Genomic DNA, 27,309 nt, shown 5'->3' on the forward strand with positions numbered 1-27,309 from the left:
GACCCCACGACCAGTGCTGATCACAAAGTTGCCTCCAAGAAAGCTGGACAAAGTTATCGTCTAATTCTTTAGCCTACTAGTGTGACCCTGCTAAAGGCTTCTATATATTATCCTGCCTTGTCGGGCGTAATATTTTCACCTTTTTTTTCAAAGGGCAGTTTTTTTTAAGGGCGGGGGTCTTGACCAAGGTGCTTTTGTGTGTGTTGACGGAACTTATTCCTTTGTCGGATGCCGATATCCGGTTCTTCGGTCACAGATTGCATACTTCGTCATTCTTTTTAGTAATAAGCCAATGGAATTTGTCGAACCAATATCACCTCACACAAAATCTCGACTAGATACTGTCGGGAGGTCATTTTGTCCTAAGAGACCATTTTGACATGAACGAGAGGGTTGTCCCCAAAATGCAGTTCGCATTTCTTGACGTTCAAAAGTTTGGTATGAAACGTTTCCTCACCTCTATTCTTACCATCGATTTATGCTCTGTTGGCGAAGGTACACATATTCAGCCTTTGTTTCTTTATCTTGTATAAATTACTGGTCAGCGGACTTAAGTTGTCATGCTTAAATAGTTGTAAATGCTTTGGGGAACCAGTGTAAAAGGTAATTTTGTCCAGGGCCGGATTAAGGGTTCCGTTGTCCCTAGGCACAAGTGTTCCGTGGGCCAGGGCACCAGTGTTCCGTAGGCCATAGGCGCCAGTGTTCCGTAGGCCCTACTCCGCCCTGTGCGTGAATTATTTTTTTCCTAAACAAGAACCGAAAATATCAAAAGAGGGCGCTCTCTCTCTGTCTGCGTTATGCATATTCATGATGTCCATGGCTTTTGGGAATAACTTATATAACAAGGAATAATGGTGTTTAAATCACCGTCGATTGGCAGCTGATTCATGGACTGGTAATAGAAGTAGTCCTGATTTCTAATCACCTGGAGGGGACAGAATTAACGGGCCAGGGAGGACACTTTTACCTAGGTAAGTCTGTCCCCCGGACAGTTTTACCAGGGGACAGAATTCCACACCGACCTGGCCACACACGTTTGTTTATGGTGTAAATCGAGGATTTTCTTTTGTTCCTCTTCCCTTTTCCTTTGTTTTTTCTCAACAGCTCTCATTGGTTTTTGTACACGTTTTCTAATCGAGGTCGTACTCGACTTGGTTCCTGTCCTCGATTCACCGATGATGTTGAACGTGTGTATCCTCGATTTACACCATTTACAAACGCAGCCTCTCCGCACTTTCCCAATCTCAGCCCCTTTTTGCTGATAACTTTGTGTGTTGCATATCTGTCTCCGGTTCTTTTCAGAACCACACATACTCACACACAAAACATTTATTCACATGGTGCTACCGCAAACGTATCTTGTTTTAGTATCTTTCCACCATGCAAACCTTCTTGTGTTGCATATCGTTGGACGTCAGCCCACACTGATGAAGTGTTGCCAACGTCGACCAGTCAATGGAGCAACATCCAAGATTCAATTAGTTGCCGTAAAATTTTTCATTTCCTGTTTTCTTATTAAAAAACCTGTAGAATTTGTTTTAACTTGAAATTGCTGGAATCATCCATTTAAATAAGAAAAAGAGCAACCACATGACTCACATAAGCCCATGACTTAAACCTGCAATACATGCTAGACTTTATTCTGTTACGTTTCAATTTTCAATGTAACTATTTCAATAATATTTTATTTCAAAAAAGAAGCAGCATTGTTTGTTTACTTCTGACTTAAACATTAAGACGTACATACAATGTCTCCATGTTAAGCGTTTGTAATTTCTAACTTGGTTGTGTATTACCTTTACCGTTTCATAAGAACAATTCTTGAGAAAAATTACTTTTTCAAATGATTTTACTGTGCATTATAAGATTCGATTGAGTCTTTTATTAATAATTAAATTTTGCAACATTCACTGAAATGGGTGGGCAAAATCTGCCACGCATTAGATGTGTGTGCGCTGCGGCTTTTCGCAGATGTAGCAACAGGGTTGATTGCAGGACAGGTCGTTCCAGACACCGGCACTGAGTTTGATTTCCACGCAGTTCTCATTGCCCGAACCATTCGGTTCCCCTCCATTCCAACCGTTGAACGTGATAGGCTTGTTAGACGATGTCCAAATGAAGGTACCTTCCGTTTCCTTGTCATTCAGTCTGGAATACCAAAAATCAAAGTTACGAGAAAAGTCAAAGTAACGCACATGCCAGACTACTCCTCATTTGCATACGTGTTCAAAAATCTTGCACATGCAAATGATCCAATACCAGGGTGAGAGAGCAGGTAGTGGTGGGCGCATACTGCTCGACACCCTGGGGACGAGGTGGGGTCTATTGCTATCCGGTTCGTTATCCGGTTCGTTAGTGTGACGTCATCTCAATTCAACCATGCGTACTTTACACGTTGTAGCATATCCGTGAGCATAGCACGAATAAAACCGGAAGTTAACGCAACTCGAGCGTTTATCCAATGGGGGCTAGTAATCAGTGGTGCGCGCGCGTGCATGACGTTTTTACTAACGAACCGGTGACTTTGTCATCCACGCACACAAGTGTGTATTTGCCTGCAATCGGGGACCCCCTATTCAGTGGCGTCACCAGACTTTTCAGTCTGGGGGGGGGGGGGGGGGGCACAGGGGGGCACCAGAATTTGATGGGGGGGGGCACTTAGGTGGATACGGATCGCCGTCCTGGGGGAGGGGTGCCCCCCTCCCCTTTGGAAAATTTTCGCATACGGAGGATGGGCTAGATGCAAAATGGTGCCACATTTGATGCTAAATTCGATCTGAAGATATCTCCAGAAATTGCTATTTTTGAGGTAATGATTTTAACAACGCGCAGAATTTTGCAGAGGATAGGGGGGCACCAGCATTTGATGGGGGGGGGGGGCACTCGGGGGGGCACTAGATTTTCCAGGGGGGGCACGTGCCCCCCCCCCCCCCCCCCCCCCCCCCTTGGCGACGCCACTGCCCCTATTGTCCCTCTTTTGTTTGTACTCTTTTAGGAAGACCTCCCATATGTTTTGTACACGATTCTAAATTGGGGACCTTCGGGAATTGGGAACCCTATCGTCCTCTATCGCTCAACGTCCCCTATTATATTGAATGCGGAAATAAACTCGCGCGCACCACTGATTACTAGCGCCCGTTGGACAAACACTCAAGTTGCGTTAATAACTTCCGGTCTAAAATGGAGATCAATGTTAGGAATTGTACTTCTAAATCTCCTCTTAATTATTTCACAAAAACTAAATTCGGCGAAGGATAAAAACACATGTCTTTTTTGTTATGGGAAGTTTGATGGAGTTTTTATATAAATGCTCCATAAGCGGTCATAAAACGATTTCTGCCGTACACGTAGGCCTTACAATCACAAGCCTTACTTTCTGTAGGCTTTATCTATACACTTACAAAAGAGGTGTGTATATAATATAGTGGGTCTCGATTAGCAAGAAAAAGTCTCAAAGACTTGTTACGGTTTAAAACCTGCCGACATGAATCACTTGATTACCTTAACTGGGTCTTATTTACCCTCCTCCCTCCCCATCTCAATGAAATTAGACATGTATTAATCTATTGCTTGAATCTTAAAAAAAAAAAAAAAAAAAAAAAACACTTTACCCGATCCAGACCATGCCGTTGTCACATCCTCCTTCCTTGTTGATGATATCGAGGATGAACGTGTTTTCCTCTGCGCTCTCAATCGAGGCCAGGTCTCCTCCCACCTGCTTGCAGATGGTGTTTGCACAGTCCCAGGACGTCTTGTGAGTGTTGAAGAAGTAACAGCTACTGCCAAACTTCTCCCAGTTCAGTGGGCAGGCTCCGGACAACTCCGGGCCAGCCTTGCAGAGGCTGGCCATCAAGGCCACCACCACGAGAACTTGAACAACTTGTAGCTTCATTCTGCCGGGTGCTTTGCAGTCGGAGTCTGTTAGGGTTAGTGGATGGATCGGCTTCGATTCTCTCGCTATTATTGCCTCGAGGCAGCGACTGATGACAGCATGTCGTGCGTGACTTACTGGTTTTTACTCTGAAGTAAGGTGAGGGAGCGAGCATTATCTGTAGGCGTGTCCGCTGATTGGCAGGTGTCACGCCCATGCTGCCGCGCTTATTATCCGCTTTGTAATTTTCTTGCCATAGACATTTACGGATCCAGCATGTGTTTGTCAATCGCACGGTCCCTGAAATGTTCCCACGGTTCAATTTATCGTTCTGTCTTTCATTTTTTGCCCAGGCCGTTTGTAATCTCACCAAACTTTCGCCGTAGCAGGTGTTGTTCACCTTACTTTTGACTTAAAAACTGTACCACAATTGTAGTCTTCAGGAAAGTTAGCATAAAAGCAACGTAACTTCAAAAACGGTTGCATTATTGGCCCCTTCGGAAAATGAAAATCCTTCATTAAGTGCCCCTTGCCCGGCAATAACAGCTGTGGTATAAAATAATATGCGACCGCATGATGTTCCCATCCTGTGCTAGGGGCGTTCAAAGTCTGGTGAAGACAGCATTAAAACTTCACCTTGTCTATTAAGACGGACTGGGAATACGATGTTTATCCCAGCAGAGTAGGGTATGATCACCAAGTTTCCAGCCCTTTTCAATGCCTTTCGATATTGCAAATTGGCAATCGTGACTTGGGTCGGCTTGATTGGGCGAAAGGTAAAGCCACCACGTGTGTACATCCAGTCTCAAGTACATTTCATGTTTCGTTTTGTTTTGTTTTTTTGAGAAAACTTATTTTGATCGCTGAGCACGCGGAGAAAACCAAGTTCGAGAAACGAACCGATTCAAGTGGTTGCGACACACAATTATTTGTGACGTGTAACACCTGCGCATTTGGCGCGCGTCTTGTCAATAACGTTGGTATAAACTCGATTCTGCAAGAGACGAAAATCGATGTTTGATTCTCAGGAATGTGTTTATTTGCTTTTGAAAGCGACAGTCCTCAGTTGAGTCGCGGTTAGATTAAAGGAAAAACTGATATCGATCTCCATCAAAGGAAAGTTTTCTGCAGTTGTCACTCAGAAGAAAGTATCCTTTCATGTCGTTGTTGTCATTCATCCGAGAGATTCTGAGTGCGTTGTCCCGACTGATGAAAAGTCAACTTTCGTAGAACAAAAGATTCAGCGGGTAAACGTCTTACATAGTGACTTAAATGGCTATCCATTTAAAGAAAAAATATGCCCGATTCCTTCTGAAGAATTCTTGTCTCAGCACTACTCTCTAAATTCCAAAGAGTGAAAATTCACTCCATTCGAGTGAAGATTTGATGGCCAAATTTCAAAAAGGTTTCTTACGTGAGTGGCAACACCAACCAACCATCGTCGAACCGCCGCGGTCGCTACCTTCAACAACATGCATTGACCTCTACGTTTGTGTACTTTTGAAAAATTTCGAGCCAGAATTTTAATCTCTTCATACTCAAAAGAACGCCCAAACACAAAATTTCGAATCTGTTTAAAACCTTAATAGTCATTTGCAGTCGTGACTTCAACTTGGAGTTTCTTGTGCAATCATAACAGAAATGTACTTATCAGCATACATGCTAAGGAACAGGTGTTCTGGGTTAACGAACAAGTCATACCACTTGTTACTGGTTCTGAACTCCCCCGTAAAAGATATCCATTCTGCTCCCGGCCATCTGTGCTCCAAGATATCTTATTTCTGCAGCAAATATAATAAACACCTGTCTGTAAACACCATTCTTTAACTGCTCAGGTAAATACATGTAAAGACGCCGTCTGGGGTTCAGAATACAAATTGATTGTTTTGTTATATTATTTTTTTACGAGCGTGTCAAAGCAGTGAGATTTTATCAATTGTCAAAGACCACGGGCATACCGCGGTTCGCTGATTGACACCAATACGAGTAAAGTGACGGGAGAGGTCTCGCACAACCCGGCACCCAAAACTGATATAAGGACGCTGCCTCGGCTGAATGCCACCACTGCTGATGGGAGTTGCCTTCCGTTAGAAGAGCAGCAAAACAGAGGTAAGCGATGTTTTTTTTTCTTTAACGAAGTCGGATTCAGGTTGGTGCTGTGGCCCTTACCTCGCCTTCCACCTCTAGATTTCGAATCCCGCTGGGGCCAAAATGTGGATAAGGTTTTCAGTCTCTGTCTAGTTCAAAAACTGAAGATGTCTTCCTTGTCTTCTGCCGTCTTCGGGCTTGCGGGCTACAGTGTTTTTGGCTTTTTGTGGATCCTTTGATTCATGACCAGAAATAAAATATTTATGGTAATATTTCGCAACTGACAAGAGAAGTAGGAACAGAATTGAACTTAGTAACGACTTGTAACTGTCACCACTGTATTATTATTTAATAATATTAATAATTTAAATTAATGTATGTATTGCCTGTGTAATATCTACACACACTCGTCTAAATTACTATAGGAGGGGGCATCGCCATTGGCGTCCCCCCGCGGAGAAAATTCGTTCCTCCATCGCCTTCCCCCCGAATTGCGCGGGGGGGGGGGGGGGCTCGCACGGAGAGAGTCTGTAAAAGAAAAATACAGACTTCCACATCAATTTGAATGTTTGTATCAGCTTCTATAAAAAACTAAGCACCCGATACTCAAAAGATTATCAGCGTTCTGATATCTTTCTCTGTCTTCAGACAAAAATGCATCTTGGAATTCTCCTGATGTTTTGCATGGCCATCGGTGGCTTGCTGGCTGCCGATGTCCCTGCGAAGAAGAACGACGAAAGCGAAGTCCTTAACCTCGATAAATACGAACTGTTTCTGGCCGAATTGGCCCAATTTGTTCCTGCCGTGACCTTCATCGGCATCGGCTACGACTTGCTGAGAGCTAACCCGGACGGGGGCGAGATTGACAACGCTGGCGTGGATCCCGGATTGAAGGTAACCAGTCGTGTCCTGGCCTACACCTTTAACGACGGCAACACATCCCCCAGTGGTATACCCATCCCGGATCAGATCGAGTTCGTTCCCCGCCAAAGTTGCGTGCAGAAATCCCAGAAACGAATGTACACAGGAGGCAACAGCTACCAGAATAAATTCAGCAAGTCGGTCACCTCAACTTGTAGGTTTTTCCATTCTTATAATTGGACAATATTAATTACACTTTTGGCCCATAGATGGGCTTTGCAACAAATTACAAAACTTTCAGTGAAGGATCCCGGTTTTTCAGAAATGGATTTTCTTGGAGTGTTGAGATTGAAGTCAACGCATGAATTGATCAAAGGCTTTAAAGCAATTGATCAGGATTAAGATTTGCACTGTTGAGTAGTGATGCTACACTGCAAAGACTGCGGTGTTAAAAATACACCATTGGTATCTATATAGGACCATCTGGTGTTAAATTTTACTGATGTTGCCCTATATAGATACCGAATGGTGTTAAATCAACACCACAGTTTTTGCAGTGTATTCAGGGAGCTCAGTGAAATTTGGAATTTTTTTCCAATATGTAAAATTAAGAACATTGGCAAGTCGGGGAGTTTTGTCATCCAAACCACGCCCCTCAGACCCGCCCTAAATTTCCTCCATTCTCTGAAATCCTTCTCTCTATTTTTTAAGGAGTTGTTCGTATTATATTGACACCATCAGACTTGGGTCTATTGTAAAATAAAGTTTGAGTTGGCGTACAATAACTAAAACTCAGAGGTAAGTCACTTTAGGGCAACTTGTTATATCTCAAATAATATGTCTATTTCTTTTTCAGCTGGAATAAGCATCCCCGGAATATTTCAATCAGCTTTTTCCAAAAGTGACCGTAAGTTATACTTTCTGGGTTTTTTAATATATCTATAATGTATATTTCCTAGAGTATTGTCCACATAAAAGCAATATTATGTTATTAGTTTTATGTTTTTCTAATTGCGAAAATATTTTAAAATGATGTGGCAATTAACCAGGAAGGAAAACTGAATAGGTGCAATTAAATCATTTTTAAAGTTAAACAGAAATTTCCCACGTTTGCAACATTGCTAATATTGCTAGCTTTATGACTGTGGGCGTGATATCTGGCTACAAGGCATATACGGGCCATGCCTTCTGACTAGCGCCCCTTGAACAAAAACTTTGACAAATTGGGGAACCACCAACATAGGGCTGAAACAGCAACCCGGAGGTCGCAGGTTCGAACCCCGCTCCAGTCAATGTTGCTTGTTCAATTTAAAAGTAATTGAGATAATTTCTTTTTAAAATTTAATGAAAATTAAAATGACTTGCAAGAATCCTGAAAATAGCTGCTGCAATATCTCTGACAAGCTATTGACGTTGTTGTTGTTCGTGTTTCTTATCCTTAAAGGGAAAATACAATATTTGCAAACATCAAAAAATAAAACTACCAAATTTTTACGAAAAAAAGTTGCAGGATGTTGGTAAATTTCAGTCTAAAGCATCCTGTAAAATTATGGCACCTGGTGTGAAGTCATTATCAAGAAGGTTTTATTTTTGTATACATTTCCAACGGTGGTCGGCCGACCACCGTTGGAAAAACTTAACTACTGCTCCAAATTTACCATTTTTTTTCAGTCGAAATTTTGTTTGTTATTGGTTGCATGTTCATGAATGGGTGCAGGCCATCTAGACTGGTTCCCTAATACCGTACAATTTTCCGGCATCTATAAATTGATCCATTTCATCTTCAGTGGAGTCAGGGAACCAGACTACTTGAAAATTTTAGTTTTTCTTGGTTTTTCCAGCATTTTCGAACACAGAACTTCAAACATGTCAGTGTAACAATAATTTGATCTATTATACTAACCCCTCAAATAGTTCATTTCTGAAAATTAAAGCTAGAGCCAAAGAAGTACATTCGCTTTAAACACCCTCAGACACTTCAGTTAATTGCCTGTATTTTTGGCCTCTAGGGTTTTCGGAAGTCGAAGAGGGGGCCTTCAACTACGGGAAAGTCTACTACGAAATCAACGAGAATTGCAATTACGGAGAAGCCCGGTACCTGTTGAGCCTGGCCTACGACGCACAATTTCCGCTGAGAAACAGCTTCGTGGTCGATTCGTGTAAACTGCCGATCGCATATTCCGCTCAGGAATACCACGATCTGATCGAGAAATACGGGACGGTAAGTGCAAGGCTGATGGACTGGCAAAGGTGGTGTGCAGTTTACTCGGTCCCTTTTTGGAGACGACACTTGGCAATCCTGTATTCTTTGATGCTTAAAAGCATATGGGATCTTGGATTAGGGTTTTGTGCTCCCATTTCTAAATGAAAAATCGCATCAGGCTGAAATTTGGGCTCATGAAAGTCGTTAATAATTAAAATCATATTGTACATTTTTATCATGCGTATCGCTGCTGTACCTTGAAGATGGCTGCATGCAAACGATCTATACACAGTGTTTATAAAAAAAAAAATTGAAAAAGCCGGTGAGAGAGCAAAAAGAAAAACCCAATAATTATTGACGTTGTGTTGCATTGTCGTGACGTCACTGTAATTCATCACAATCTCATTCCTTACTTCGCAATTCCTTGACCGCAATGGTTGGTTTCTTACAGCACATTGTTGTGAAGGTGCATGTTGGAACTAGGGAGGTCACACGCTATTCTGAGGACACAAGTGATGTTGTGAAATACGCCTCCACAACGGTAAGTCAATGATCTTCAAGTAAATCACTACCACATCACCACCACCATCACACCACTACTAAGGAGAGAGATTTCTCCTTCCCCGATTGTGAGTATCATTCCAAAACTATTTCTTGAATGTACACCTGTTTGCAGGTCGGGGACAGTATCTCCTCCTCTACTGGGCTGACCATTAAGGGTGTGAGCTTGTCTGCTGGCTTAGAGATGGACCAAGAAAAGTTCACATCGTCTGGTCAATCAGAAGGTGCCTTCACTCGCCAGGATTACCATTTCACATTGGGCTCCGAGACATCTCCAGGTACGAATTTGAATGACATTGGGTTGTGTTGCAATGCCATAAATAACTGAAAATATTGAAATATCCCATTTTGTTCTGTTCTCTTTGTAGTTAATGCAGCAATAGACGTATCTAAGTTTCTTTTTAAGTAATGCAAAATGACGACTGCAGTGGCGTAAAACTGTGCTGGCGAGTGAGGGTGGGGTGGGAGTGGGGGTTGCCTTGACCAAGGCTATCAGCTTGTTCCGATACGAGCTTGTTCCCGCTACATGCGCTGCCGCACACAGCACGCGCCGCGACACCTCAACGACCCTTGCGTGTGCTTTGTGTGCATGTACGTACACCCCACACACACTTCCGCAAACAGCCGTACAGTAAGTCTAGCCGGAGGATCGACTTACTGTACGGCTGTTTGCGGAAGTGTGTGTGGGGTGTACGTACATGAACACAAAGCACATGCAAGGGTCGTTGGGGCCAACGGTATAGTACAACTAGTGTGTCGCGGCACGCGCTGTGTGGTAGTAGCGGGAACAAGCTCGTATGGGAACAAGCTGATAGCCTTGGTCAAGGCTAGAGTGGGGGATGATCAAAATTGCCCTGGACATGTGGCTGGACACCACATTACTCTCTTCAGGCGCTCTTCATGATTATTATAGATGTATATCAATATGTTCACTCGCGCTTGCATTGAAACAGCGCATTTCAAAAGCTTTTGTATTTTCTTTCTTTACTTTTCAATGGCTATTGAATACATTTTGGTTGTTGGGATTTTCGACAAATACCTCCAAATCCACATTTTTGTTCTCATCACGATAAAGAGGGGGGAGGGGATCCAGTAGCCCATCCCCTGGTCTGGGTGTGTGAGTTTGTCTTACATACGCAGTGTGGACTTCCGAACAAAAGACGTCCACATAATGTAGGTAGCACCGACGTTGTGTGTGTCTGTGTGGGTGTGTGTGTGTGTGTGTGGTGGGGGGGGGGGGGGTTATATACCCCCATCCCAAGGCAGTTACGCCCCAAAACCTTTCCCAGTCTAACTTTGCTTTTTGTACCAACAGAACCAATCCTTGTCGACCTCTTTGAGTTACACCGCGTCTACCATACGGATTTCTGGACCTTAAGAGATGAATACGTGCAGACATATACAAGCTGCACCGATGATTGGATGGACAACTTGGCTCAAATCCAGGCCAACATGCAGAACGCTTTGACGGATCACCCCCAGTGGATCAATTCTAAGGTCCCCATTGGTGAGTGTGTGTGTGTGTTAGCTCAAATTTTATCCTGTTTTCTGTTATGTTGGTCTCAAATAGGTAACACCATTGGCGGATCTAGGATTTTCCAAACTGAGTGAGTGGCTAATTGCGTGTTGAAGTCCAAGATTTGCATTAAACACTAAAACAAACTCTTAAGGCTTGATGAGGCAATGAATCAAGACGGTCAATGTTCAGTGATGATGTTAATTCAGGGCATTTAAGAAAATTTGGAATTTTCCCATCATGTCAATCGATGGGGAGGGGGAGTAACCGCCGCCCCCTCCACGATCTGCTCTAGAACATAATGCATTCCAGGACAGTTACAATCTTCCCGTATCTCTATTCCGGGTTTTTTTCCTCCTCCATAATAACCTTGACCAACGTTAAAGAATGTTCCTCTGCATGTCAGAATGAAGTCAGATTTCCAGTGTGCGATTAGGCCTACTGCATGGCATTTCAGAGTTGCCTCGTTTGAAACAGTTATATAGCGACTTCACGTTCGTCTTCGAAATGAATAACGGTTAGAGTTGTTGGAAAAAAACTTAAATCTACGTCAATGGACAGTCACTGTATCACGTTAACCTGACATAGACAAAAATCTATTTAAGGCGACCAGTGGGTCGCTCTTGATACTGTCTTTGGCACAAAATGATTCTGGGACGCAGGTCTAAAGCAGATGTAGGCTCATCATCCCTTTTGTTTCCGGGAAATATATAGATCCGGTCATGAGGATTCCGATAACCTGGCCCGAAGGAACCTACGCCTTACCCGGGGCCACCGACGGTTCCTGTCCGCACGCGGCGGGATTCCTCTTCCAGAAGGGCTTCCTGAGGCAATACGGCCGTCCAAATGTCCAGCCAAATCCGCCAGAGGCATCGAAATGGCCAGGGGGGATACTTCCGCCGCACAAGGACAACTGGAAACACAACTTCTGCTCCAAGACGGTAGCCGTAGCTGACACGTACCGCTGGGGATGGCCTCAGGGGAAATACTGCATCTTCCAGAAGGGCGCGTGTCCCGCAGGTAAATCCCTTAAGCCTTCCTAAAAACGAGCCTTGTAAAAAAAGTTGCCTCTTTTTATTTATATAGTTTCATCAAGATATAGTATTTATTGATACAAAATGCATTTTGACAATATATTCCGCGTTCACTGAGGGTTTATTAGCAACTCGGACCAGAGGTGGCGGAACCGGGGCGGGGGGGGGGGGTTCACTTTCCCAGGCCAAGAAAAGTGCCCTTCTCGCGGTTATTAAATGTGCCTCCTCGAAATGAAACCATGGCTGCCCCTCAAACGCACATGTATGGAAGCATAATGATCAGACTACAAATAAAATTGTCTCCTCTCTTGTAAAGCAAAACTGCCTCTCAAAAACACAAGTACCCTTTCGCGTTAACAAGATTTTGCACCTTCTCGAGATGAAAACACTACCCGTCGAAAGCAAAAATACTCCTCTCGCGATTATAAAATTGTGCCGCTCTCGAGATGGAAAATTGGCCCCTAAAAAAATAGTGCTATTTACGCGAGAAAAAAAGGTAACTGACCACCAGTGCCCCTCTTACGATAAAAAAAGGTCCCTCTACAAAACTAGGTAGAATGAACACAAAGAGCAAGATGAACAACGTGTAATTTGTTCCCCGTCATATATGTAGCGAATTGAGCGGGGCTTTATTCTTTTCCTCCACTTTCACACCGACGGAGGTGCCCTTTTTCTGAGCAAGTGCCCCTTTTTGGTGTTGCCCCAGTTTGAAAAGCATTCCACCGCCCCTGACTCAGACTAACCCACATTATGGCCAACGAAAACGTACAGTACAATCAGAGAATGATCATCTTCTTCACAGGCATGGTTGGTGGAGGACGTCTCTTTTTTGATTATCGTACTTCGCCCGGTTGGAACAACAAATTCGGCGAGCTTCCGGACCGGCCGGGGTATAAATTGGCGTTCTGCTGTAAAACTGACGGGGACCATTGGACACCAATAAGACTTCCTACTGAAGACCCATTCTTCCTTCTGCGGCGCGGAGGTCGCTGCCAAGAGGTAATTATTGTTTTGAATTGTTGTAATAAACCGACCATTAAGTCTTTACCACAAAACTTTAGTTGCCATTTTAAAAAAAATAGAGAACTTTATTGCAGCGGCACTTTAAAGGCCACGATGAAGTGTCATAGTTCTCCGATATGTATTCCAAGGTAAATAATAGAATCAGGACTGCTGATGTCCTGGCATTGATTGGATGTTCAATTATTGTGGGTTGAATTTACCCCAATATTCCCCTTTTTTCCCCTGACAGGTCGAGGGCATGACAGTGCGGGAGCTGTCATTTAGCTTCCGCAATTACAACCAAGGAACAGCGGAGGGAACCGTCCCCGACAACGACAAATCTGGGGATAGAATGAAGCTGATCTACTGCTACTATAAGCCCAACTGCTAGTCACTCATTGGTGGTTTAACAGGCCCCGCCTTTGATGACCTTTTTGCTGTCTCTGTCTTACAAACTATTGATAGTGGAGCTATATTGAATTAATCAACGGATTCGAATGTTTTTAAATGTTGATCAGTGTTAATGCTTGGTATCAATTGTGCTTGTGCCTATACTTGATTCGAAAACATATTTGCGTTTCACAGCATCAAAGATTTGTTACAAATACTGGAACAAGTAGGCATCCATGAAAACATCCAAAACGCCCCCACGGCCTAAATGTTGCAAACTCCGTTCAGGCGCTGGAATTTAGTTTTGCTGATAAATGAGGTATAACTAGCTACGCAATTTTGGCTGGAGGAACTACATGACGACTATGATGATGAAACCAAAAATCCTAAATACGATTTGCAAACTTCAAATTAAAGAAAAGTAATTGAGCTCGAGCGACACTTTTCGTTTGTGAATTACAATAAAAAGAGAAGTAACAGTCAGAGATTGCGTCAGTGAAGTTTTTCTGTGTTTTTTGTCACTTTTTTTGTTTGGAGTGTTTTCGTTTTTTAGTTAAAAATTCTGATCGGACGCTTTTCAGGCTTCATTGAGCAGGTTGATTAACGCCCAGACCTCCCCCCCCCCCCTTACCGGTCATTAGTTCATCTCCCCTCCCACCCAGTGGCGTATCCAGCTTTTCATGTCGGGGGAGGGGGGGGGGGGGGGCTGGTACCCTTCTTCCGAATAGGGGCGCTCTACTGCGTGCTGTGAAAAATATATGCCGATATTCATGACGCATTGTAATGGTTTTGGAGCTTTATTTTCTTCTTTTTTTTCATGACAGAACTCTCTAACCATTTATGAAAATCCACCGGGGTGGTTTAGCCCTCCCCCCCCCCCCCCCCTCTAGCTCTGGATATGCCACTCCTCCCACTGGAGCATTTTGGATGCTATCGGGCCCGCCGAAAGTGGTGCTAAGTTAGCCATGTTGTGGAGGGACTCGTTTCTTTGTGTGAACATTTCTCGCCGCACCCACCAAAGATTAAAAAGAAAATGAAAGATGACATGTTGATCATCATTTTGCTGTGCAGCCTGAACACCTGTGAGAGTTTAGATTATCTATTAAAAGAATTGTAAAGTTTAGTTATTTAACACTGTTTATAGGAATTTATTTGATTGAGTGCACCCACCAATACATTGCCATACACGAGAGTAGAGAGCACGAGACAGTGTTCAGACACGGCATAGCGCCCTCAAGCGCTACATCGTGCGTAAGTGGTGGTTATTTTGGTCTTGTACCTTGACGGATTATATCAAGAATCACACCAAATTCGGTACAGCGCACCTGCCTGGTTTTTTTTTGCCAAACATTAACCTAGCAACGATATCTCTGTGCACGAATTTCCAGATATGATTAAATTATATTTTTGAAATGTTATTGATCTACCAAAACGTTTAAAAATCAGCTCAATGGACGACCAGCAACCAAAAGACGGTAAGCGTGCATTGAATGTTTAAAGAAATCTCAGGAATTTTAATCTGACTAGTTTAGTAAGGGCCTAACTAGCCCAGGTGGACTCCCTTTCCTCCGTACGGAGGGAGTCCAGGATATGAAGTGCTCAAAACCGGGCGAAAAAAATTATGACAATATTTTCAATATTCTTACCTTGTTGGAGAAGCCAGTTTTTACGTCTTAGAATTTTATGTGTCCTTATCTATGGGGTCGCTGGGTTCAGGAATTCCATATGCGATGCTGACCGACATTAATCAGGAAAATAAACTCTAGTCTAACTAGAGTTTCGCGTTTGTTGAGTTACAAAGGAAATGGGTCAACTCGTACCCGAGTTAACTCGTACCCGAGTCAACTCGTACCCCAAAATTGACACCCAAGTCAAGTCGTACCCGAGTTAGGTCGTACCCGAGTCAAGTCGTACCCGAGTCAACTCGTACCCGAGTCAAGTCGTACCCTAGTTGACTCGTACCCGAGTCAACTCGTACCCGCAGCTCAAAATAGTTGCATAGTTTCGAAGAGAAAATCAGTGAAACGAACGGAAGATCGGAGGGATAGGCCGGTTGTCCGTGCAGCGCACGGTGACATCGTTTGTGCCAAGTCTGTGCGCGCACTCGCCGGTCAACGTGGTCGTACCGTGCACAGTGACATCGTTTTTGCCGGGTCTGTGCGCGCACTCGCCGGTCCACGTGGTCGTCCGTGCACGGTGACATCGTTTTTGCCGGGCCTGTGCGCGCACTCATCGGCCAACTGCGCGTGGTCGTACCGTGCACGGTGATATCGTTTTTGCCGAGCATGTGCGCACACTCGCCGGTCAAAGTGGTTGTGCGTGCACGGTGTTCTTGCCGTCGCGTAGTTCATGATGAATCGAATCGGATGTCAAGTTTTGAGGACGAAACCCGATTAGCTCAGTTTTGTTTAAGATAAAACTTTCTCTTGCACTTGAATTACAATTTCCTAATGTCAAACAATCTTTCACACCCAAGGATCAACTAACAAATTGGTCCCCTAAAACTTATAGAAAGAGCATCTCTGAATGAAACGAGCCACCATTTTCCTTTATCGTTTTTACTTCCTTGATGCCTCAAATGTAAACAAATAATTAAAAATCCTACATATCCGTTACCAAAATAATATTCTAGTTGAACTTATCGCAGAAACTTTATTTGAGCTGCACAAGATTTTTTTTACTACATTTACCGAACTAATTGTACAAAAAATGACCAACATATTTAAAAATCATTATAAATTAAATAACGATGTCCGTGTGACTCTTTTAAGTTTCCTGTAATATAATTTTCTCTTCAGATTTGTACTTTCAGGGCCCCCAATCTTCCCAAAGAGATTTGTGCCATGTGCAGTTATTATTCAATAAATGATGCCAAAAATGGAGTGAGTGAACGTTGAAAAATATTACTTTTACATTACAAAATTCATTTTTTAATAGCAGCTTTCTATTAAATTCGTAAAAATGAAAACCATGCCCTTAAAACACGTTCGACCGAACAAAAAAAAGACGTAGCAGTTCGCACAGTCACTCCGCAATCTCAGTGATCCAGGGTCTCTGAAAAAAGAAAGAAAAACATCATTACTAAGAGAAAATACTACACAAATTTTAAAATAACACATCTGATGATCTGGATGAAAAGTGAAATTTACCGTTCATCAGCGAGGGCTCCGTCGACTCGCGAGTACCACACTGATGCCGTTTTGAAAATGTTCTTCGCGCGGTACCCGTCCGTTCGCGATGAAGCCCTTGCCGATGAACGGTACATTTTCCCATTTCATCCAGATTGTGAGCAACATTTGATACCACCGCCTTCAACTAATCCTTGAACTTTATTTGTATTTCTGGCGGCGTAACTACTATTTCTCAGTCGCCGTTTTTGAGGGTAAAATCGGAAGTTTTGTTAACCATCCATCCGTACTTCCAAACTAAAAAAGGAGGGGAGTACGAGTTGACCTGGGTGCGAGTTGACCCGGGTACGAGTTGACTCGGGTACGAGTTAACCTGGGTACGAGTTAACTCGGGTACGAGTTAACTTGGGTACGAGTTGACTCGGGTACGAGTTGACTCGAGTACGAGTTGACTCGGGTACGAGCTAACTCGGGTACGAGTTGACCCAAAATCGTTACAAATGCAGAGTGGTCGTGCGGACAGCCTTTTCATTATACACTGCCCAGTTAAGTTAGGAATATATGTTTATGTAGAAAAAAAGATCACGAAATTCAATCCCTTCAAGTAGGCCTACAATCAATGTTTCAAAAAGGTATCTTTAGTTTAACGGTGTGATAAACTTCAGAAAAAAGTTATTTCTGGTTTGATGACGTCATCAGTCAAAAACGGTTAGTAAATACTAATAAAGTTCGGAGGGGATAATTTTTCATTGTTAAGTTAAAATAACGTATGAAAATTTGGGAAATATAATTGTTAAATAACGCATAACTTCCGGTTTGAAGACGTCACAGCATTAGAGATCCAAAGGTGAACATTGTAATGGATGTTATTTGGAATTCGAAGATATGACAGGGATCAAATTCCTGTCTCCTGATTACAAAGTCACAACGACAATGTTGGCGCGGACCCAGACTAAGATTTGTCATGGAAAAAAAAGTGCTAAGTCCCAAAAAAAGTCACTGCGCATGTTCAGTGCCTATCTGGCAAAATATTTACCTAAAGAAAGCCCTGCGCTGGCTAAATCAGCACTGTCTTTTTTAACATCAATTTATATTAATGCTACAAATTTAGTTTTCTGCAATTTTTGGTGGATGTGAATGTAAATACAGTGGCAGTAAAAATTTGGTTCCGTGTCAAATGCTGTGATGCGCAGATTCAGTGATTAAAAGCAGAGATTTTTTTTTTGGAAATGAAAAAGTGTCTGCCCCTTAATAGGCCAAAAAAAATAATAAGTCGGTCTCTGGTCAGCGCACGTCAATCTTTTTTTTTTCCAAAATGTTCCGCGGTAGCTCCAACAGCGCCCTCTATTGCCGCACCTCCTCAATTTTTTTTACCAAAGAGCACCAAGGAATGGGAAATTGCACCACGGCAAATGATCGAGAGCACCAAGGCAAATTATGAAGGACACCAATGTACATGACACCAAAAAAGCAAAATAGTACCCCACCTTGTCTGTACAATCCAAGCTTGAAGAAAAAAAGAAAAAGAAAAAAAAAGCCGCGTCGCCGTGTCAATTCCGGAACTTTGGTCTGACCAGAGACCGAATATTTTTTTTGGCCTTACTGATTTTCTCCAACTTTGATATGTTACTGGATGCGCAGAATCGTCTGGTTTGTACCCTAAAAATCCCAAGAGTCTACGAGCAGCAACTCACAAATTGCAAGCAGAGGCCCTGCGGCAATATCGTGAGGCACATGCAGGTAATGTTCCCCATCGCAAAACTGGTAGAAGTAATGCCACTGATCATTGCTAGTGACCATACACTTGCCGACAGTAGTCAAGATTAGTACTAATATCAAATCAGCATAAGGCCAAAAAAAATTAAATAGTTTTGCTTCCGGTTTCCCTACCTACCCTATTCTGACAGCCCCTACCCTAATTTTTTTATTGGAAACATGAGAAAAAACACCCAAAACCATCTCTTTATACCTTTTACCCTTGACTACACGCAGACGCCTCCATATGATCGTACAATTGGCAAAAACAAACCTCCCTACCTACCTACCCTATTTTTGAATGCCATGTAATCGGAAGCAGAACTATTTTTTGGGGCCTAAGAGCCCATCATTTAACTATTATATTAACACTTTAGCACATGTATTAAATTGTATTACATTGTATTTACGCCTGCCATGAATCCATGAAAACATAAGGTGCTGGGTGGTGCAAAGGTTGACCAGCAGTGAACGTCTTATTCTGCATCCTAGCTGAAACCCATCATAAGACGAGCAGGTGTGCTCAAGCCAGCAAACGTATAACTCTGACTATTGCATCCAGCCAGTGGGAGATATTACAGCCGTGTTATTAGAATAATATTAACAGAAATCCTCATTCCACCACAACTTTTGGGGATATTTTTGTAGTGGTTGGAATAATAAAGACATTTTCTAAACTGTAGTAAGGCTCTGTCCAATTCCATGTGAAAGTGAAACAAAGTTTGTGACATCTACACGTGTAGTTTCATCGTTGTTCCAAGTACCATAACAATTTTGTTGATTTTTCTCACTGAGTGGAAAATGTACACTGAACAATATTTTGATGTGAAATTTAGCGTCACAAAATTAAGCCTGTGTAATTTCAAAAGTTAATCAAAAAGGTTAAAATGTTCTCAATGCTTTGTCACTTGCCAATCTAAACATATTTAAAATGTGGTGATGAATCAAGGTGATGATTTTGTTTAGGTTCAAATTACCCCCCCCCCACCCCAAAAAAAATAATTGACAAAAAAGTTTGGTTATAGAAATTCTTTAATTTAAGTTGGTGTTAACTATAATACCACTCACTTGACAAGGCAAAACATTTGGGTACATCACACGCATGCACTTAATTTGCACAACACGTAGGAGGGCAAGTTTTTAAGATATAAATAGTAATACACAACCATGTGCATAGTAAGGTCATCACATTCCAAACTAACCAAACAGCACACCATTTCAATTTAAATGTTCCTTATTCATAATGCACTATTTGCCAACAGATCATGACTGCAGCTTGTGATATTTCAAGTGTACAACTTTGAAGGGTTTGTTGCACTATTCGATGCATGGAATGGAATGCCTTTGATACGAAGTGAATATGGCAATGAATACTAACACAGCTTGGGATGTACCATTTACCACAATGCCACAAAGAAGGCGCTCTGTTGCCCTAGCAACAGGCCAAGGGCTGGGACTTCCCCCCCCCCCCCCTTGAGATACTATCAAGGCAAAAAAAATCTGCATTTACATTTTGGCAGCTTCTATGATCTACATGTATTGAAGTTCTGGCCTTGTCTGAATTAATTGGCTACGGCTTGATATTATACACATGTCTATGGTAGCGGCTACAGCCTCTTCCCATAGACCCTTGTGTAATTTTAAGCCGCAGCCAAGTAATTCGGACACAACCTCACTTGCACCATCATTTAGACATTTATGCTTGCACTGATCAGAATATTTTTTTTTTCATTGTAGATTCATGTTGAAGGGGAAAAAAGACAAATTGAATTTTCATGCAATTTGTAGTTGAGGAAAATTTCAGATTCTGATATTAAGCAGAACGAGATTTTGCATGAAAGGATTTGAGTTTTAATTTGAAATGATTTAGTTGCACATATATCTTAGCTGCATGTCTCTGTTGTGCAATATTTTTTTTATTAAAAGGAATGAAGTAAGGACACAATATATATAACAAATAGATATTTCCAATTGAATTCATTGATTGATATTTTACTCAGTGAAGTAAATATTTGCAATAATTGTAAAACACTTTTGCTCATCCCAAGTCTGTTGATTTTAACAAAACAAACAATTGAAAAAAATTGACCAAACTATGTATGCCTTCGCTGCCAACTTGTGAAATTGTATTAAATTTATCTCTGCATTTCAATTTGTTTTCATAATTTTTCATAATTTACAAAAATAGGAGATGTTCAGAATGAACAGCCAGAGGAAGACTCGGCAGCCGATGCGACTCCAGAGGGGCAAACAGATGGAGGGGCTGCACCTGGAGATGCTGCACCAGATGCCCCCTCTGGAGAGAGATCAGCAGAAAGCCCTACAGGGGTGGATACTGACGGCACCAATGGTGACACAGCCCCTGGGGAAGTAACAGCTGACCAAGGTATAGTTTGACAGATCTACGACTTATGAAAGGCTGTACAATTTATAATTATTAATTGTAGATATGAATTAGGAAAAATTAATTTGCATTTTAGATGGCAGAGGGTAAAGAGGGAAGATCGGGTTTGGGCTGTTTCAAAATTAGTTTGGATTGAGGATGAGCATTTTGGCAATTTGGGAGAGATTATGTTCCTCAGAGAGATACGGTAGGTGTGCTTGAATAAGAATACAGCTTTTATTTTAATGCTTTATAACAAATACAGTATGTGACTGGCATTTTATTTGGAGCATGAGGGTACAATGAAGTTCAATGGCAGATTTACTTCACATTAAACCAGAAATATTTGGAGCCAGATTTTATGTTTTGATGCTTGAATTTAATGCTTTCAGGCACCTTTGTAAAAATAGACCACCTACACGGTTGGGTTGATCTTGCTTTTTATTGTTAGAAATGATCCCAGTATCTAAAGAAAAAAAAAGTATTCCTCAATATAACCTTAACCGACATGTCTGTCTTGATAAATTCTCTTTAAAGATGAGAAGAAAGATACCTCGGACGAAGAGCCCGTGGAAAAGACTGATGCTGAAGACAATGCAACCAAAGAAACAACTGAGGACAAGAAGGCAGAGGAACAAACAAGTCAAGACTCGCCAGTTGAGCAAGGAGAACAAGGAGATGTTCAGAAGCCCGCTGAGGAGTCGCAAGATGCAAAGTCGGACTCGGAGATGCCCAATCAGGCAGCCGGAAACGCAGAGGAGTCTGGCGCCCCTGCATCACAACAAGAAGAGCAGGCTGCCGGAGTATCAGGTACCATACCTGAGCTGGCAGCTGACAAGCTCGAAGAGGGAAACACTAATGTGAACGCTAATCCTTCTGATGAAGGAGACCAAGGTGGTACCACACAGGGCGAGGGCGAAGGACAGGTTGAAGGTGAAGGGTCACCTGCAGAGGTGGAAGGTGAAGGTGCAACAGGTGCAGAGGGCAGAGAGGATGAAGCAGCAGCCCCAGAACATGAGGGTGGTAAGTTGTGGTACAATTCTTGAGATTGGTCACTATAATTACATTTGAAGGAAGTTTGTCGATGCCAGTCAAAGTCAGTTATTACTATTCTATCCAAAAGAGAGAAACATGATCATTTTTTTTCATTAAAGGATTATATATCAAGAAGATACTTACATTTGTACGATTTTCACTAGGTATTGGCAATGACATCCTTTGAATTGTCCCTTTTTACTAATTTTCTAGTTGAAGTACCTTCCCATCAAAAAACTCCATATATCTAAAATAGTCTATGCTATATGAGCCTCAGTAAGATGAAGTGAGGATCGGGAAAAAGTCTTATGACTTTGCATGGAATGATGCTAATTTGATGTTCATGTATCCATCTGTTTTCTCATCCAGCTGAAAGCCAAGACATAAAGGATGAGGAACCAACTCCTCAAGATACATCCGATGAGCAACCTGCGCCTGCCAAAGATGCAGAGGTCACTGATGATGGAGCGGAGGTCACCAGTGATAGGACAAAGGTCACAGAGCAGGGAGCAGAGGTCACTGAGCAGGGGGAAAAGGTCGCTGAGCAGGGGGAAGAGGTCAACAAGCTGGAGGCAGAGGTCACTGAGCAGGAAGCAAAGGTCACTGAGCAGGGGGAAGAGGTCACTGAGCAGGGGGCAGAGGTCACTGAGCAGGGGGCAGAGGTCGCTGCGCAGGGGGAAGAGGTCACTAAGCAGGGGGAAGAGGTCACTGAGCAAGGGGCAGAGGTCACTGAGCAAGGGGCAGAGGTCGCTGCGCAGGGGGCAGAGGTCACTGCGCAGGGGGAAGAGGTCACTGAGCAGGGGGCAGAGGTCACTGCGCAGGGGGCAGAGGTCACTGAAGATGGGACGGCAGCTGCAGGGGAGGGTGTGCTCAAAGGTGATCAGGCAGAGGAGGAAGGAGAGAAGATCCCGCTGGATTTCTTTTATGATTACCAGGAGCACGTATCCAAAGCCAGGATAGCTGAGGGTTCAGATCTACCGACCGATATGCTCACTCTGCAGTATCCTTGTTCATTGAGAAAATACCCCCTCTGTTGTCAATGCTGCTTCAGTGTCTCAGATATAGGCAGTTTTCGAAACCTTTGCTTCGTCTTCGGCTTCAGCTTTGCCTCCTACTTCTGAATCACTGAGAGGCAATCTAAACGAAAATATTCCAACTTTTGGCCTCATATCAACCGATTAAATGATCCTGAACGATAACAGGCACCAAAATGTAGCTGGAGTTCCTGAAGTTGGGGGCCTAAAATCTCATTAATCCAAAGACGAAGCCAAGCCAGTCCCTTCGAAAACGCTCATAGAGTCAGAGTAGAACCAGCGCATTGTTGTTTTTATAACCTCTGATGAGGGGTCACATGATTTTATTTTCAAATCTCAGCACCTCTATAGTGCACATGCAGATATTGTACATTTTAATTTTTGTATGCTGCCATTTTGACAGGACTTTTCATAAATTTTAAAGAGGTTGTGAAATGCTCGAAGACATTTCCGTCATTTTTCGGGTATATGTAGCCTAAGGTGTGATGAAATAAAAACGACTATTGTTTCTGTCATGAAATGAGTACAAAAGGTACTTTTGAGAGCTGTTTTTCAGGTCCAGTTTCGACCCGAACGTGCAACTGTGTAAAAGTCGTCGTTGCGGGCAGCAAACAAAACACAGTAAATCGTGACGTAATAAACAGGACTCCCGATGCACAGTAGCATACACGAGTCCTGTTTATTACGTCACGATTTACTGTGTTTTGTTTGCTGCCCGCAACGACGACTTTTACACAGTTGCACATTCGGGTCGAAACTGGACCTGAAAAACAGCTCCCAAAAGTACCTTTTGTACTCATTTCATGACATAAACAATAGTCGTTTTTGTTTCATCACACCTTAGGCTACATATACCCGAAAAATGACGGAAATGTCTTCGAGCATTCCACAACCTCTTTAAAGTAAATCTTCCGAGATACCTTTTCCAGTGGTCGTTGTCCTTAGCCAGATTCTAACAGCCATTCCTTTGGCTATGACTGCAAGCGACTTTCCAATCTGTACATGTTGGATGCCAACATGCTGATCTTTGCGGCCGGTAACCTAGTGGAGCTCCTCAATATCCAGACTAAAGAACAGAAATACATACGGAGTACCGGTGGAGGCGGTATCGGCGCAATCACTGTGAGTTAATGGCTTGTTTCCAGCATGCTCTACTCAAAGCATTTTTTTATATCCCATAAGTTATGTGAATATAATACCTTGTTATAAATATGTAAATTAATGGATGTTGGAAAGGAAGTAGCAGTAACTATGAAGTTGTGAATTAGACCCATAGAAGATGCCTAAAAATATCTGAAAAAAAAATTAACCCCCAAAAACTCACCTTAAGAAGCAAAATTATGGTCTGAAACTTAACACATATTCTGTATTGAAAATTTCCCCCCCAAAAAAAAATCTAAAAAAAAAAAATCAATTTCAAGCTGTGCCAAGAAGTTATGATTATCATAATTATTATCGTTAATTTCTGGTATTGAAACCAAGGATTCATCAAAAGCACCCTAGGCACTGTAGCTCGCAAGCCTGAAGAAACCTGTAGACAGGAGACAATGAGAAGAAATGACAGTTTTAGAGGGTGGGAGGAAAACCATATAAGAATAGTCTGGGGTAAACCCATGGAATCAACTAGGGAATGAAAAACCAAACCAGATATTGGCCCAGGCGGGGTTTGAACCCGGGTCACAGCGGTGGAAGGCGATGAAAGTACCGCTGCGCCAACCTGGCTCTCCTGATTTTGTGTCTGAGTTCGACAGAACATCTCAAATCTGATCCAGTTGTTAATAATAAAATATGTTGTTCCGTCGCAGGTGCATCCGAGCAGCAAGTACTTTGCCGTCTGCGAGAAGGGCGTCATGCCCAACATCAACATCTACGAGTACCCATCTCTCAAGCTGTACCGCGTCCTGCGGGAGGGCACCGAGTCCGCTTACTCCTTCGCTGACTTCAACCCGGCCGGTACCCTGCTAGCGTCGGTAGGCTGCGCCCCGGATTACATGCTGACTGTCTGGGATTGGTTGAACGAGACCATCGTCTTGCGCTCCAAGGCCTTCTCGCAAGACATCTTCAGGGTGACCTTCTCTCCGGAAAACGAGGGCCTCTTGACGTCCAGTGGCACGGGACACATCAGGTATGGACCCATCCAGGCACAGAGGCACTGTACACTCACGGTGTGCAAGCTATTGTCCAGAGTCACCATTAAGAGCAGTTGCTTTGTACAATAAAAATAATAATTTGGGGGGCAAATTATCCTGACTCGCAGCTGAGAAGCTGAATTGTGAAGATCGACGCAGCTACGATGTAGTCGAGGTGAAGGCATGTCAAGGCGCCTTAGGCAGCCGCCATACGACCCATGTCTGGCCAAAGAGCACAGCCAGAGATTGATTTTTGCAGCGGGCGGAAAACTGGAGAAACCAGAGAAAAACTCTTGTGGCACAAGAGAGAATCAACGAACAACTGTACTCACATATGGTCCGAGACGGGAATCGAACCGGGCCACATTGGTGAAAAACGAGTGCTTTACGCACTAGCCACCATGCCACCCTTCCATCACTGGAGACCTCTATGACTGTAAAATGATTCTATTACCCAGATTGGTCCAATTATTTGGAGGAAAGTTGTCAATTTTTTTTACGCCTCCAACTCATGTTTGAATGTCTGTCACAGGTTTTGGAAGATGGCTCACACGTTCACTGGTCTGAAGCTGCAAGGAGAGCTGGGAAAGTTTGGCCGTACGGAGATCTCCGACATCCACGGCTATGTGGAACTACCAGACGGCAAGGTCCTCTCAGGCTCAGAATCGGGTGGGTATTTTGAGTGATCCAAGGCCGTGTCTGGATTACTTGGCTACGGCTTGTAATTACACAGGCATCTATGGAGATAACCGAAGCCACTTCCCATCTTTTGTTACTGGGAGCCATAGCCATTAATGCTTGTCCACTGTTCACATTGCACATGGAGATTCCGTACTTTAACCAGTTTGCGCCAGGATTATTTTGACATTGATCGAACCCAGGCGCGGGATTGTTGTTCATGGACCTCGATGCCAGACGGGTTCATGCCGTCATCTGCAGGTAGCACACCCTGATATTTCAGGCCTCGCATGCTGCGGGCGGGTCGCTGACAGGCATTTCTAGCCTCTCTCGTTGCGTGTTTCCGTCATCCATTCCGAATGCCGCAAAACCTTTGCGTGTATACACATCATCCGATATGAACTGGTTTATAGTTCCATGTAATCAGGGCCCTTCGCTAAATTTCTTGGAGTTGCTAAGACAAAAATATCACTTGGAGAATCTCTGCATTCTAATAGGTTTAAAAAATAATAATTACCCCGGCAATAATGTGGGATGTCTTCCATCATTGAAAAACTTGAAGATTTGATATATTTTCTGGTTTTAAGGTAACATGTTGCTGTGGGAAGGAGGCCTGATTAAAGTCCAGATCGGCAGGAAGAACAAGAAATCCTGTCACAACGGCAACATTGAGCAGTTTGTCATGGACGAGGGCGAGTTGATCAGTATTGGAGCTGACGGTTACGTCAGGGTGAGTATGATTTTATCAGTCCTGGTAAAACGTTGACTCGAATTATCAGAGATAGTTTTGTTTGTCCAATAGTTAAAAGTCAGTATTGAAAACTTGTTTTGAACTTTGAGGAGTCTTAAATGCATGAGAATGTTCCTCTCACTTTTGTATTTCCATTAATACCAGTAGGCATTATTGATTTTAATTATTGTTTTTTGGGGAGGTAATAAATCCTTGAGCGAATACCCAAATCTTGTCCTTTTGTGAAAAAAATTATATAGACTTTTTGGATATAGTAGTTACTTGGCCCTATATTTCTTACGCAATTTTTCTTCATTTATTTTTGTCCCCTTAACAAACTAGATTCTTAACAAGCATGTGCCTAGTTCATTTTCTGTTATAAGCAGGAGGTTTAATGAAAAAAAAAAAATCTGCACATGTAATTTTCTGTGATATTGAACCTAGGTCTGTTCAGAAATGTTCCTTCTTAGTTTACATTGTTTTTGATATTTTACTCTTAACTCTTCACCTACATCATAAGCAGTTTTTTGACAAAATTAATTTAGAGCTGAAGAGGGTCCCAATTGCCAATGATCAGTGTTTCTATTCATATTTGCGTAAAAATTGTTTTGACAAATCTAACCTATTCCAGGTGTGGGATTTTGAGACAATTGACGCGGCGGACTCGGCCAACGAATCCGGCATGTTTGAAATGGACTGCATGAACGAGCTGAAAGTCGGCAACGATGTGCACCTGATCTCCATGGTCAAATCGCTGGATCCTGAGGTCCAGAGCATCTGGTATGCGCAGGTGAGTATTGACTCGTTGCGAGAACTGTAGAGGGCGGTCTGCACACGCCAGTGAGGGCCGGTCCTGGAGGCCGACGTACTTGTCAAGAATACTCTCATTGCAGAAACAGGAGCATTTCAGT

At 42.9% G+C, this 27,309-nt stretch overlaps 3 protein-coding genes across 6 annotated transcripts in view; 2 read left to right on the forward strand and 1 right to left on the reverse strand.

The window, feature by feature from the left end:
- Window positions 1-1,720: 1,720 nt before the first annotated feature.
- Window positions 1,721-4,008, reverse strand: LOC119729785 (perlucin-like protein). The gene is made up of 2 exons (XM_038202530.1): window positions 3,612-4,008; window positions 1,721-2,148 (listed from the first exon to the last, which is right to left on the reverse strand). Exons 1-2 carry the CDS (start codon window positions 3,890-3,892, stop codon window positions 1,941-1,943), a joined length of 489 nt encoding a protein of 162 aa, XP_038058458.1. The 5' UTR covers window positions 3,893-4,008; the 3' UTR covers window positions 1,721-1,940.
- A 1,673-nt stretch (window positions 4,009-5,681) lies between these two features.
- Window positions 5,682-13,842, forward strand: LOC119729473. Its single transcript, XM_038202039.1, has 10 exons — window positions 5,682-5,980; window positions 6,608-7,034; window positions 7,677-7,727; window positions 8,830-9,041; window positions 9,475-9,564; window positions 9,700-9,862; window positions 10,900-11,091; window positions 11,815-12,120; window positions 12,937-13,133; window positions 13,387-13,842. Exons 2-10 carry the CDS (start codon window positions 6,614-6,616, stop codon window positions 13,525-13,527), a joined length of 1,773 nt encoding a protein of 590 aa, XP_038057967.1. The 5' UTR covers window positions 5,682-5,980; window positions 6,608-6,613; the 3' UTR covers window positions 13,528-13,842.
- Window positions 13,843-14,846: 1,004 nt separating this feature from the next.
- The window catches only part of LOC119729462 (cilia- and flagella-associated protein 44-like), a 39,116-nt gene continuing 26,653 nt past the window's right edge, over window positions 14,847-27,309 (forward strand). For 3 of the 4 annotated variants that reach the window (XM_038202026.1, XM_038202027.1, XM_038202029.1), the window contains exons 1-10: window positions 14,847-15,001; window positions 18,296-18,394; window positions 20,598-20,795; window positions 21,330-21,815; window positions 22,197-22,827; window positions 23,821-23,983; window positions 24,667-24,986; window positions 25,523-25,659; window positions 26,256-26,398; window positions 27,030-27,188. In XM_038202026.1, coding sequence (XP_038057954.1) covers window positions 14,977-15,001; window positions 18,296-18,394; window positions 20,598-20,795; window positions 21,330-21,815; window positions 22,197-22,827; window positions 23,821-23,983; window positions 24,667-24,986; window positions 25,523-25,659; window positions 26,256-26,398; window positions 27,030-27,188 — 2,361 coding nt within the window. In that variant the 5' untranslated portion in view covers window positions 14,847-14,976. The remainder of the gene's footprint in view (window positions 15,002-18,295; window positions 18,395-20,597; window positions 20,796-21,329; window positions 21,816-22,196; window positions 22,828-23,820; window positions 23,984-24,666; window positions 24,987-25,522; window positions 25,660-26,255; window positions 26,399-27,029; window positions 27,189-27,309) is intronic. The other variant, XM_038202028.1, reaches the window with a different exon arrangement.

This window comes from Patiria miniata, unplaced genomic scaffold, assembly GCF_015706575.1.
Source record: "Patiria miniata isolate m_02_andy unplaced genomic scaffold, ASM1570657v1 HiC_scaffold_21, whole genome shotgun sequence".
Taxonomy (NCBI): domain Eukaryota; kingdom Metazoa; phylum Echinodermata; class Asteroidea; order Valvatida; family Asterinidae; genus Patiria; species Patiria miniata.

Excerpts from the sequence above, each read along its gene's own strand:
- LOC119729785 (XM_038202530.1), bottom strand. The coding sequence starts at position 3,892 with ATGAAGCTACAAGTTGTTCAAGTTCTCGTGGTGGTGGCCTTGATGGCC. Across the intron at positions 2,149-3,611 it reads AACGGCATGGTCTGGATCGG|ACTGAATGACAAGGAAACGG; the intron begins GTAAAGTGTTTT and ends TTGGTATTCCAG.
- LOC119729473 (XM_038202039.1), top strand. The coding sequence starts at position 6,614 with ATGCATCTTGGAATTCTCCTGATGTTTTGCATGGCCATCGGTGGCTTG. Across the intron at positions 7,035-7,676 it reads CAAGTCGGTCACCTCAACTT|CTGGAATAAGCATCCCCGGA; the intron begins GTAGGTTTTTCC and ends TTTCTTTTTCAG. Across the intron at positions 12,121-12,936 it reads GAAGGGCGCGTGTCCCGCAG|GCATGGTTGGTGGAGGACGT; the intron begins GTAAATCCCTTA and ends TCTTCTTCACAG.